Below are 14,142 nucleotides of genomic sequence, written 5' to 3'. Positions count from 1 at the left end.
TAGGCTAGATTGTTAAGGAGACCCAGGTAGGTCCTACCTGTCTGCCTGACCCAGGGATGAGATTCGAGGCATGCACTATGCTGTGTGTTCAGCTTGGGCGTAAACTCTACGGATCCAAACCCAGGCCCTTGAGCTTGCACCAAACTCACTTTGCTGAACCATCTCCCATCCACAAGCCTTGGATTTTTATGTTTTAAAATATGGAAATTCTGAGCTACTGAAAGGACTTCACTTTCAAGCAGAAAATGCCAAAGCTAGGCCCTTCTCCGTAGCAGCAGCCTTTCAGTGACCCCAGGGAGGTACCTCCTGTCCCCTCTTTTACATAACGGTGCCTATGGGAACAAAGATGGCAGGAAGCAGAGGAGAATGGAGAAAGGGAGGTAAGACAAGAAACAACAGCACCTCTGTGTTGTTCCAAACCCAGTCCTGTGTTCCTCATGTCTACATGTCACCTTTGCACCAAGACACAGGGGTCACCATGGCCGGCATGAGGCAGCGCCCACTGAACTGATATGTAGAAACCAATGTAATCTCAGGATGGGACTGGTGTCTTTACATAAGAAAATCCCAGGGCTGGCTCTGGATACAATGCTTGTCTTGCAACGGTTCAGATCCCCAGAACACACATAACAGATAGGGAGGTAGATCACCTACCTGCAATCCCAGAGCTTGTGGGGCAGAGACAGGGATTCCCCCAAGGCAGGCTAGGTAGTTGGGTGAGCTAGTTGACAAGATCTGGGTTCAGTGAGAGACTCAGCCTTAGTAAGTAAAGAAAAAAGGAGGTGAGGAAGACATCTGATGCCAACCTATGGTGCTCACAGACTGCAAACAGGAATCCCTAACAGCAGAGAGAAGGAGGAAGGGGCAGATAGACACAGAGACACAGAGAAAAAGACAGGGATAGAGACAGAGACAGAAGAAACAGAGAGAAAAAGAGACAGATAGACAAAGACACACGAGAAAGGCAGAGACAGAGACACAGAGAGAGGCAGACAGAGATAGGCAGAGACACAAAGAGAAAGAGACATGGATAGAGACAGAAACAGACAGAAGAAACATAGAGACAGAAAGTGACAAAGACAGAGACACAGAGAGAAGCAGAGAGACAGAGACAGAAATACAGAGAGAAGCAGACAGAAAGAGACACAGAGCAGCAGACACAAAGACAGAGACACAGAGACACACAGAGAGACCGAGAATCGGAAAAACAGAGACAGAGAGACACAGAGAGAAAGAGGCAGGAATTCAGAGACAGAGAGAGGCAGAGAGACAGACAGAGAGAAAGACAGAGACAACAGAGGGTTTGTTTCTCAGTCATGCAAGCATGCAGCAGGAAGCTTCCCTCAGTGGACAGGAAGCAGGTGCTCACCAGACACCAAATCAGCCAGTGACCTGGTGCTGCGTTTCTCACCCTCTGGAATGAGAGGAACACACCTCTGCTGCTTATAAGCCACCCAACCTTGGGTATTTCTGCCATAGAAACCCAAGCGGACTAAGATACTCACCGTTACTGTTAGGAAAAACTACTCATTTGAAAGTCTCCCAGCACCGTGCCAGCCACAGCCTGGAGCACAGCCGAGCTCAATTAGGAGGGGACCTGCTTGCCAATTCAAGTCAGAGCCCCGAGGCAGAAGGGAGCAAATGCAATTAGCCCAGCAGTATCACTGCCCCCCAATCATGCCTAAAGCCCCTCAAGTACCAGAAAGCATATGTACAGCAAAACCCAAGCTGGCAGAGAAGTCAGGCCTGCGGATGGCTTGCTTCAAATATTCAAACGTGAGGTGGTTGCCCATAGAAAGAGAGTTCTTGGCATTAAAAGCCTGTTAGGAATTAATTGCACCAGGTACACAAAGCGCTGGTTCTAAGGCAGTGAGGGACAGAAAGTGTAAAGGGTGTGCACGCACCCGAGACAGGACTTCACGACTTTATTTCTGACTCAGTGAGTATCTCCTGAAGGCAAAGAGTCTGACTGCAATCATGTCATTTTGTAGTCTTGCCGAGGAAACTGGACATCCTCTATTCCAAATACTTTCTACACTGCCACAGTGTTACAAACTAACCAAAGCAAAACCAAGAGAACACAAACATGGACCAATGGTGGTTTTTCCCGGTGACCTCTCCCAACTCCTTGCAGAGGATCTCACATTTAGCTCTGTTTAGAACACCTGCTGTCAGTCCTTGAACACGTTTTTCTCAGTTCCATGTTTTAGGCAGAGCCTTATGTATATGAGTTCAGGTAGGTCTCATATCTACCATGTAGCTCAGGCTGGCCTTGAAATCCTGATCCAATTGCCTCTGCCTCCTGAGTGCTGGGATTATAGCCACCTTGATGGGTTTGGGCAGTTATAAAGCTCACACTCAGGGCTGTGTGCATGGGAGACAAACACTCTAACCACCATCTAGACCACCTGAGCTGCATTCCCCTCGACAGACTACATGCTGATTATATGCAGTCAGTAGGAACAATGACACTGAAGAAACTCACAGCAGGCTTACACACTGTAAGCATGTGGAGTCCGATCATTTTTGAAGGGGCTAGTGACATCTTGCTCAAAACTTTGTGACACCAGCATCCTGTGGTCTCCATTCCCAGATACCTAGGAAACTCCCAGTTGCCTGACACACAGACACACACACAGACACACACACACACACACACACACACACACACACACACACACACGTGTCTTTCAAACGTTGCCAGCCTCCAACAAGATTAAAAAATCCCCCGTGCTGGGATGCTGGAATGGGTGAAGGTTTGCTCCACCAATGGCGGCAAGGAGAGCCTGACATTTTACCTGGTATTGGTCACAGCCAAGTCACAGCTGTAACCCAAGAGGAACCTGGGCTGTGAGCCCAGGGTGCTTCTGAGCCCTGGTCTGTCCACAGTGTGCTTGGTTTATAGTCTCTCCTGTCCTGGCTTCCTTCCTTCCTCATGCAGCTCATCCCATAGCGGACCATTCACCTCCCTTTACAGAGCATGGCAGCCTGCAGTGCCTCTTCCTGCCCTCTACCACCCTACCCCTCTGCAGAGCCCCAGGACAGCACACTCCAGCACCCTGCATGAGCATCAGGTTCTCAGCCTCAGCACAGGCACCAGGAAGACCTGTGAGCTCTGAGTAACTCAGAGCTCTTCTTCCGAGTTACTCTCTGCAACAGCTCTGCAGTGAAGCTGATGTTCTTCACAGGAATGTTCTGGAAACTCACTTTCCCCTCCTCCTCCTGGTCACTATGAGTGGACAGCCCTCTTGTGGTCCTAGAGAATCTCTGGCTGACTACAGGGGCTCTGTACAGAGCATTCCCTTAACCTGGGATGCTCTCCACTGTGTAACTGAGAGAACTTCTCTGCCATTGGATCTTTAACCAAACGTCACCTTCTAAGAGGTAATTCTTGCCTAGAGCTGACTTTTCTCCTTAGGCTCTGATCTACCCTGCTCTGTATTTTAACAAGTCACCGATCAAATGGTGGCTGTCTTCCCTTAGAAAGCCAGCGGTGAAGGATCTGATTACTACACCTTTAGAACAGTGACTTGTGTAGTAGGTGCTCAACAAACTCAGCTGAATGTATGACATAACCATCATGTCTGAGGTCAAAGGGCCAATCATGTGACCCATTCTCCTTTTTTTACCACATTCATGGGCACACTTAAATATCATATTATGGGGCAGGAGGTATAGTTCAGTTGATGGCTTACTTGCCCAACATGCATGAAGTGCTAGGTTAAGTTCCCAGTACTTCATAAATGGGGCACTTCCTGTAATCTTAGCCACTTCGAAGGTGGAAGCAGAAACAGCAAGAGTTCAAGGTTACCCTCAGCTACACCACACATTTAAGTCTAGCCTTTGGATACACAGGACTCTAGACCAGGTTAAGTAAACAAATACTTTAAAATCATGCACCAAAGGCATCCAAAGGTTATCCAGCCACAGGCTGGAGGGAGGTGGGTCCCATGTGATTTCTCTTCCCAGGCTGCACCAAGAGAGGCAAGGCCCAGGGACCATCGTCTCTCACCTCTTTGACTCTGCCAGGCCTGAGAGAGTCCGTGGAGTGACTTACAGGATGCAGGTGGACAGACAGTCATCCGGCTTGCTGAGCTGACCTGGATCACTGGCCCTGCACTGGATACTGGGTTCCTGGTTCTCCTTTCCCTCAATGGTACCTCGCAGCCACCAGAACACCAGAGTGCTCTGCAGACGTTTTCCTTACAACCGATGTGCAGACTTATCCACATCCCTTGTAACTGCAGAGCCCGCGGATCTCCGCAGGTTGAGCTCTTGTCCTGGCTCAGGACCTTGCTTTGAGAGCACCACCCCATGGAGACCCTCATCTGACAGAATTAATGAGTTCATGGCTCCAAGATGTTTGGGGACAAGCCTGGGAGTAGAGCACCCAGCTTGGGATCCCAGCTCAGGAAGTATTGGTGGCTGTGGATCCTTAGGCAGGCCACCAAGGGGTCGCCGTCAACGGAGATACGGTATATAAACACATGGAAGACTTTTCAATCCATAAAAAGAGAAAAGTTATGCAGTTTGCAGGGAAAAAAAGATAACTGGAAATAATCACAGCAAGCGGACAAGTCTCTCTCAGACAGATTTCATGTTCCCTGTCATTTTTGGTTCCTATCGATTTTGTACCGGCACATAAACCCACATATGCACAAGTGACATAAAGTGTACGTCTGACTGTCCAGATTGGCAAGAGCTTGTGGGAGGCCACGAGAAAGGGTGAGATGCATCTGGGATATATGCTCAATATATAATATACATTTGTATAAACCAAGCAGGAAAGCAGAAGAAACGCATCACAGGTGGCAGGAAAAGGCCCTGCCCACGGCAGCTGTTGGACCGGGCACAGCCCCAGCACCTGCCCACGGCAGCTGTTGGTGTGGCCATGCCCTAGGCTCCATTATCTCTGACCTCTGTGGCCAGCCTAGAGGGAGCCCTGGATACCCCGCTGCAATGGAACTGAGAGGCTGGCAGCTGGGAGAGCCTGGGGTACTGTGCACAGTGCTAACAGCTGGGTTTGGTTTTGTACACCAACCAGGTTCCCATTGTGCAAATCCCAGGGGTGGGGTTCCTCAAAGGAGGTCTGAGTGAAGGGGGAGAGAGCGGGTTACCACGGAACCCTGAAGCTGGGATGTGATGGGCAGTGTCTACAGGACAACCTAAACCTGGCTTCTGTCTTCGAGCATCCTGATGGGCAAGCCAAACCTGCAGGGACTTTCCCCACTGACTCCCACAGCAGCGGCTCCTTTCCCTCCGCCATTCGTCCGCTGTGTGTTATAGGAACAGCGTGAATGGCTACACCGCTCACCCTGACACATGAGTCTAATTTCAGAAGCTTGTGAACATGAAGGCCCCGAGGTTCAGCCTCGCTGTCCCTCTCTTCCTCCTCCTCTGCTGGTTCCTAGGGTGACTGATGGATGGCTAGGGACAGACCAAGAATGCCAGAGCCAAGAGCCCTGCCCCATGGGGACAGATGTGGGCCTTGCTCTGGCAAGAACAACGCTTTAAAATGCAAGTCTCTCATGAAGTCACTTCAACAGCAGGACCTAGACATTTGCCATAGCCAGGGTCTAGGTTTTGAACTTGGCTTCAAAGGGTATCTCTGTCTGTCTGTCTCTCTGTCTCTGTCTCTCTGTCTCTCTCTGCCTCCCCCCCCCACCCGTGTGTGTGTGTGTGTGTGTGTGTGTGTGTGTGTGTGTGTGTGTGTGTGTGTACAGGAAGACTACTCTCTGTAAGCCCAGGTCAGAGGCAGTTAGGAGAAGCCACTGAGCTGGAGACCAGGAGACAGACCATGTCCTTGGCAGACGTGAAGGTTACAGGGAATCAACACAGCCAGCCACTGAGCTCTCCGGCTGTTGCTCATTTGCAGGCGAGCCATGCCTATTTCTCAGCTTTTGGGTGCTGAGGCCCTCAGTAGACACTGGGCATTTCTGACCCCTGCCTTTGCTCCAGTAATTCTTAGTGTGGTACAACAAACATTCTCAGGAAGATCCTGAGTTCAAGGCCAGCCCGAGTTACACAGTGGGACTCTGTCTCAAAAAAATTAACAAACAAAAAGCAAGCAGGCAAACAAACCAAACATCAGACACACAGAGATAACTGCCTTCTCAGAGTGCCCGCCAGTTGAGAACTGCCCACCTCCCCACGCAGCCTGGCAACCACGCCATTAACAGTGGAAGTGCTGTGATTGACACCTGCGTTAGCGCTGCGCTAGCAGCTGACGCAATGATTTCCAGCACTTGCGAAACACAGCGCCTTAAAGATCTTTAGCACCAAGACACGCGTGTAACAAAGAGGCCCTCTCATAGCTGCAGGGTGAAAAGTGTTCTGGATGTCGGGCCCAGCACTCTTGATTTCCATCCAAACCCCGAGTCCTTTGAAGTGGTGTCTGGGGCTAGCCAGCCAATGCTCAGCAGTTTCCTCGTCCATCAAATGGGAACAGGCATCCCCTGAGTGGCCACTGGGGCATCAGTGACCCACTAGGTATAAAGGGGCTTTGTATGCAATAGGCACAAGAAAGTGGAGCTGTTCTTAGGACCTTGTGTGTAAGTGACGATTGCAGGACATTTGGAAAGAAACCACCCTGCCTTTGTCTTAGGGTTTGACATTGATTCCCCTGGGTATACATGGGATAGTATAGAAATGAATGTTACTAACCACACCTTACCCTCCCCCTCCTTCTCCCCTCCCCCTCTCCTCTCCTCCTCCCCTTCACCCCTCTCTCCCTCCTCCCCTCCCCCTATCTAGATACTATGTCTTAGTATATATTAAGTTATTCTGAGGACAACCTTAGGAGTCTACCTTCATCTTGCAGCTTATTTGAGACAGAGTCTTCTTGTAGTTTAACAGTGTTTACGTCAAATAACCTGGCCCACAGGCCTCCAGGGTGCCTGCACCCCATCTCATTGCAGGAGAACAGGCATATGCTAGTCCTCTTGGCTTTATGCAGGTTCAGAGGATTAGAACTTAAGCCTTCATGCTCCTGTGACAAACACTTCTCCCACTGAGCAGTCTCCCTAGCCCTCGAGCTTCTTTTCAAACCTCTATGTAATGAAAGGCTTTGGGCCAACAGGGATGGTGTGATAATATCCCAAGTGTCAGCCACACTCCCATGGCAAACTCAAGAAGCCGCAGCTCTGGGAGATTTGAGAAGCTGACGTTGAGACCAGAGTGGTGCGCATTAAGAGGGGACAGTAACACTGGGAAGAGCAGGCTGAGGCTGTGTATGTATACAAGGGGTACCCAAAAGCAAAATCAAGTGGCTCGGTCAGGCGCCACACTGCCTGGCCACTGCTGAGACTGTTGTCTCCATGGAAACATAGGACCACAGTTGTCTCCATAGAAACATAGGACCACAGTCTTTTCCAAGCAAATAAAACCCCAGAAATGAGCTCTGCCATGTGTGAGCAACGCCTCCCCTCCCGCCCAGCCCTCACACCTGGGAAACAGAATTGAGCAATGGGTCTTCAAAGACAGTTCTTGGTAAATACACTAATGGTTTTGCAGCCTCTGTCCTCAGCCCAAACCACTGTACGTTTTCCCAGAAGTGCCCCATTTTACCAGTTAGTGGCCTCACTCCCTTGAGAGTCCTTGAAGCAGAGCAAAGAAGCAACCCTTCTCCTCAGCAGACAGGAAGAATGGGGTCAGGGACAGGCAAGGTCAGCACTGCTTACCTGGAACCGTTCACCTGGCTAGGGTTGCACTCCATCTTGATGGTGACCCTGGCTGGGGGCTGAGACAGCCAGTCCTGCTGTGGGGCTCTGGGGCTCATCTTGGATGTCTGGCCATAATCACTGGAAGAGGATGCGGTCATCTCTGTCTTAGCCAGGTGTGGCGTTCCGTAGGCACACTCAAATAATGACTGGTCCTCGCTCACAACTGACAAGGCCTCCTGGACGAAGAAACAGAAAGTGCAGACTCAGGACATCCCAGAGGACAGTGGCATGGTGCTGAGAATCATTTCCAACATTTAGGGAACCACACTTTACATAGTTGCAAAGGCTTGCCTTCCTACTTCCCACCAGAAAGGAGAAAACAAAGTTTCTTTGTTTTCTTCATGCCACACCGCAGAAGTTGGAGCTGCCCAGCCTAGCAATGTTTGGCTACAGGTTTGCAGCTCCCTAGCCCGTGCTGGAGCAGACAGTGTACACTTTAATCTTAACACAAGGAAGCTGAATTTCAAAGGTCTTAGAAGACATCCAATTGCATGTGTCATTATTTGACAAATGCAATCTATAATTCGAGCAGACGGAGCGCAGAACAGTCACGGGGATTAGAGAAAGAACTGTGAAGGCTGACACCTAGGCATCTGGTGGGACCCCCGTGCTCCAGGAGCCTCTGAGGTAGAGGTCCTCGGAAGAGTGAAGGGAGACAGGACACCAAAGGAGGCCTTTTCCACTCTATGTTTTTAGGCGAATAGAGTTTCAAACAATGCTACTATGATGGTGAACATCTGGATGGCAAATAAAGCAAAAAAAAAAAAAGAAAGAAAAAGAAAGAAAAGAAAGAAAGAAAAGAAAGAAAGAAACAAACAAATGAAAAAGAAAGAAAAAATAAAAGAGAAAGAAAGAAAGAAAGAAAGAAAGAAAGAAAGAAAGAAAGAAAGAAAGAAGAAAAAGCTGTGAATTGCCCAGATGCCTCCAAATACCAGGATGTTTAAAAGATACAGGTCAGGAAAGTTTGTGTGCTCTCCACACCCGCTTCCGACATTTTTATAATTTTATTATTTTGTGAGAAGAAAACAGAAAGTTGGACACATTCTTCTCTGCTTAAGCAGGTGGCAAGCTCACATTCTGCTTAGAGTCTATGAGCAAACCATAAAAGGAAAACTTTTCTTAGAAATGTTAGCTACTTGACTGATACAATGTATAGCTACCCATGCACTTATGAAACAATCTGATTGTAGTTCCTAGAACAAGAAAAAGTCCCTCCCATAAGACAACTCATGACTGTGTTTCCATTCTTAGACCGGCTCAGCATGGTTACCAACTAATGAAAAGATCAAAGGTCTGTGTGTGTGTGTGTGTGTGTGTGTGTGTGTGTGTGTGTGTGTGTGTGTGAGAGAGAGAGAGAGAGAGAGAGAGAGAGAGAGAGAGAGAATCTTAATTTTGAGGCAGGTACTCTTCCTGAACCCAGAGCTTACTAGTTTGATTTCCTAGTGAGTGAGCATCCCAGAATGCTCCTGTCTCTGCCTCACAGTACCAGGATTACAGGTTTAAACAGTCATGCCTGGATTTTACATGGGTGCTAGAAATATGAACGCAGGTCTTTATGTTCCTACAAAGAACAATTTGGCCACTTAGCCATCTCCCCAGCCCCAGGCATATTTTAAAATTGAACTTGGGAGCCAGTGGAAAGGTGGGGAAAGGCCACGAAAACCTTCCTCATCATGGTCCATCATGGTCCAGGAGCAGTGGAGCTGAGCTAACTGTAGGAGAGCCGACTTTGTGAAGGTGCACACCTGTGCACTGTCACACCTGTTCCCTGACTCCTGCTCTCACTGGGAAATGTGCCCACACTCGCACCCTGTTCTCATTCTTCAGGTGGATCTTAAAGTGAGCAGAGGAAGATGCAGTCGTGCCAGCCATATCAAAACCACAACTTTTCACCAGTACCTCCCTCCACCCTGGCTCCTTCCACGTGGATTTCACTGCCCCATCTTATCCCTGAGAACCAAGAATCTGCTTCCTGCATGCCCTGGCTTCCTGGGCTGCCTGACTCTGCTGAGCCAATGCCTCAGAAGCAGGTGAAGGAACCTCTGTGCCTGCCTCTTAACACAGTAGCAAGTATTTGCACACACATAACGCCCACCCTTGCCTTCAGCCTGTGAGAGCTCTGTGACACTTTGGAAAATATTATGGCTGAAGATTAAACAGAAAATGAATGGTGTGTTAGGTCGGCACGAAACCATGTCCACACACAGTCATGAGGGTGCAGCCCGGGAAGATGGGGGTTTCAGTGGCATCCTAGATGTTAGGAGTTGTAAATTATGAGCCAGTCTTTCCCGTCCCATTAGGTGTATGAGTTAAAGATTCTAAACGGATGAAGTTTGGCTAATATACCCTGAACTTATTTTCTGGGCAGGTACACCTCACTATGGTCATGTGGATGGTTTGCACACTCAAAACAGAAAGCAAGGCTGGTGGAGAATGACATACTGTGTAATGTTACCTTTGGCTCTCTGACGAGAAGACTCATGAAGAAACAGTGATTTATGTCAGACACTGGCAAACACGGGTTACACAGAAGGGGCTGGCAAGATGGGAGGCTGCATATTAAAAAATGGAGGTCTTGAAAAGCAACAAAAGAAACAGGAACTTAAATTTCTTAATCTCCAGATAAAGTAAGGTATTCTTGTAAACAAAGCCATCGGGAAATGAATGAGGTACAGGATTGGTGGGGGAGAACCAGATACCCCAGCTGAAATGAGGCCTAAGTGTGTGCAATCGGGTAGGACGCCTCTCACATCTGGCAATGTGTAATCTCAACACATGGTTTTCTAAAGAAAGAACTCAGAGTTAATTGAGATCGATGCAAGTGGGAAAAGCTTTTAAATGCTCGTGGTTAGAAGGGGGCGAGTCTTCTCTCCTCTCAGAATATCCTTCTCCAGGTCACAGCCGCATAGAAACGAGGAGGAAAGCGATAAAAGCCCACGCTCTGCTGTTTTATGAGAGGAGGGTTCTAAAGAGACTGAAACTTTCGGATAGACGCTTCAAAGGGGGTAAAACACGGACTTCATTCTAAACAGAAGTCCAAAAGTGCCCCTCAAACAATATGCAAACACACACACACATGCATGCACACATGTACACACACTATAAAGCACACATCGCACACACATGACACACAGAGATACACTCATACACACACACACACACACACACACACACACACACACCCCACACACACAACCCAGGGAGATTTTAAAAAAAAAAAAGAAAAACAAAACCAAACCAAACAAAACCAGCCGAGTAGACTCTGGGCCCTGTGTCACTGTATTTGGCTGCTAGAAGACAAGCCAGCCACAGACCCAGACAACTCTGTTCCCAGTTTTACTATATACACAGGCCTCACCATTTGCTTTGCAAGTCTGTAAGACACAGGCCTGTTCATCCCTCAGCCTCTCTCCCCCCTCCAGTCCGAAGCTTCAAAGAGAGGAGAGAACTGAGCTTAACGGGTAGACACCACAAGAGAACTGAATGGGTACAGGAACACAGGGGTCCATCATTCCTGGGGAGATTTTCTGACCTTGGTGTCTGATGTCTCTGCTTCCTGTCTGTCTTCCTGTTAGCTGGACATCTTCCCTGCCCACTATCCTGCCTGTCTACTTGCCCTGAGGTCTGTCTGCAGAGCCCTTGATAACATGGATATGAATATTTCTCTGTACCCTTCAGCCCAAGAGCTTGGCAGAGATTGGGGTTTCTTCTGGACCCAAAATTCAACAGCAGTCAAATCTGGAAAAAAATATGGCCCAATAATTTAATATTCCCACCTCTGCATTGCTATAAAAAGGCCTGTACTTCAGACCAACATGTGCCAGTGTGTGGGGGTGTCTGTTCTCTTGCTCCAGGAAAGTTGGGGTAGTCTGATGTGGCCAGTGGCTGCCTACCAAGGCCATTTCATAATCTTAAAAGGAGCCTATAAATTCTAACCAAACTGCCCCAGAGAAAACGGTGCCGCTGTGCTAACACCCAGGTGTTTAACCTTACTGGAGTACCAACAATATCAGCAACAGGACCATCTTCATTTTGGTCCTGTTCCTGGAATAACAATCGAGGAAAGGAACAGTTCAGAAGTAGGAAAATATTAGCTAGATTATATTTTATGCTACAATATTGAAACAAGTATATATGTCCAAGAAACTGAATTTGGATACTATAAATCTTCCAAAATTGTTCCATTAAGAAACTAAAAAGAAAAATCGTCACACTTCAGATGCTTACTGACACTTCCAGAGAAAGATTTCAGGATGACAAGTAAAGGGTGGGGGAGGGGAGGGGGGAGTCTTTATGTGCAAGCATAAAGACTGTGTTTCACCCTCAATACTTGCTGGGGCTTCCTGTCCAGTGACACAACTAAAGAAAAACCAACACTGACTTCTGGCCTCCACATTACATAGACACACAGACACACACACACACACACACACACACACACACACACATACACTGAGAGAGAGAGAGAGAGAGAGAGAGAGAGAGAGAGAGAGAGAGAGAGAGAGAGACAGACACAGACACAGACACAGACAGAGATGAATGGACAGACAGATACATACATACACACATGGAGAGACAGACAGCAGACAGAGATAGAGACAGAGATGGACAAACAGACAGACACACATATATATACTCACACACAGAAAGACAGAGACAGACATAAAGACAGAGATGAACAGACAGACAGATAGATACATACACACACATATACACACAGAGAAACAAACAAATAGAGAAAGATGGGCAGACAGACAAACAGAGACACTCATACACAAAGATACAGAGACAGAGAGATAGACAGAAACAGACACACACACACACACACACACACACACACACACACACGCACACACCTTTCATGAACCCAATGTTTCTGTACCAGATGACTGCTTTGTTACTCTCATTTCTCTGAACGCTAAACATCAGAGTCTCAGCCAAAGTTTGTTTCTAATTTGTGATTGCCAAGGTCCATGAAAATACTCCATTATTCATACAGAGAATCCACCACACCTAATTTTGCTTAAAGACCTGGGAACAGTGAAGTGCTGACAGGCAGAAAATCTCACAGAATGAATGACCAGCTATCTCACAGAAGGATTGGTGAGGGCAAGGAAAATGACCATCCACGCTTTCTAAAAGCCCGGAAGACATCCAGCCACCAACCTCTGGGTGGTTCCAAATTCATCTCCAGTGTCCTCGAAGCTATTGAGAAATCATGATTTGATACTTGAGCCCATCTAACATGGGAGCCATGTGCCCTGAAATCCAGTCTCACCCTCACCAATACTGGCTTGCCTGTCTGAGCTCCCATCCCATAATATCCCCTTACAGAACTGTTCCTTATGTCCCCTCACATTGTACAGCCTCTTCCTATACCATCAGTGAAATATTACCATATGACAAACAGCTGACCCACCAAGGAATAAGACAGAACACTGACTCTTGATTAAACCGCATCATTTCCACAGTTTCCCAGCTCTGGGGCCCAACTGTATCTTAGAATAAATTATGTCCAGTGGGTCAACTGTCATGACTTCCGCTAAGAGGAAATGAAAAATAACACCACGTGTCATCGTGGGTGACATGTTTGAGGTATGGGACAGAATGGTCTGGTTTCACAATAGCCCCCTAAGCCCAATTACCATCCTTTCCCACAGATAGAAACAAGGTATTGGAAAGAGGTATAGTGTTCACAGTGAGAGTGATGTAGAAACTTGATCTATGCATCGTGCGTAGGGGTATTTCCCAAAGCTGAGCATTAGCCTCTACCAAGTCAGAGGGTGGATGGAGGATAGTCCTTAAATGCTCTACTTAAAATATTTTAACCCAGCTACTTATTTGTGGGTAAGTATATGTGCTCCCTCATACAAAACATATATGGAGGTCTGAGTCAGGTCTCTCCTTCTACCATGAGGGTCTGTGATGGCCCAGGGAGTGGCACTATTGGCCTTGTTGGCATGGGTGTGGCCTTGTGTTAGAGGAGGTGTGGCCTTGTTGGAGGTGTGGCCCTATTGGAGGAGGTGTGTCACTGTGGGTGTGGGGTTTAATACCCCTGTCCTAGAAGTCAGTTTTCTAACAACCTCCAGATGAAGATGTAGAACTCTCAGCTGCTCCTGCACCATGCCTGCCTGGATATTGCCCTGCTCCCACCTTGATGATAAATGGACTGAACCTGTAAGCCAGCCCCAATTAAATGTTGGCCTTAAAAGAGTTGCCATGGTCATGGTGTCTGTTCACAGCAGTGAAACCCTAAGACTGAGTCCCTTGGATGGAGCTCAGGTTGTTGGTTTTGATACAAATACCCATTAAACCATATCACCAGTCCTGTCTTAAAGATAAGAAATAGAATAACCTAGAAAAAGAAAGGCTGGGAGAGAGCAGATAGAAAAACAAAAGAGAGAGAGAGAGGAAGAAAGAG

General features: G+C 47.7%; 1 protein-coding gene across 4 annotated transcripts in view; it reads right to left on the bottom strand.

Moving 5' to 3' along the window:
* Window positions 1-14,142, bottom strand: part of ERG (ETS transcription factor ERG) — a 93,440-nt gene that overhangs the window by 36,349 nt on the left and 42,949 nt on the right. For all 4 annotated transcript variants that reach the window (XM_080919633.1, XM_080919634.1, XM_080919635.1 and 1 more), the window contains exon 2: window positions 7,680-7,897. In XM_080919633.1, the coding sequence (XP_080775759.1) occupies window positions 7,680-7,897 (218 nt within the window). The remainder of the gene's footprint in view (window positions 1-7,679; window positions 7,898-14,142) is intronic.

Source organism: Micromys minutus, assembly GCF_963924665.1.
Source record: "Micromys minutus genome assembly, chromosome: 7".
In the NCBI taxonomy this organism is placed as follows: Eukaryota; Metazoa; Chordata; class Mammalia; order Rodentia; family Muridae; genus Micromys; species Micromys minutus.
The sequence above is the reverse complement of the archived record's forward strand: the minus strand, read 5'-3'. Positions and strand labels throughout refer to the sequence as shown.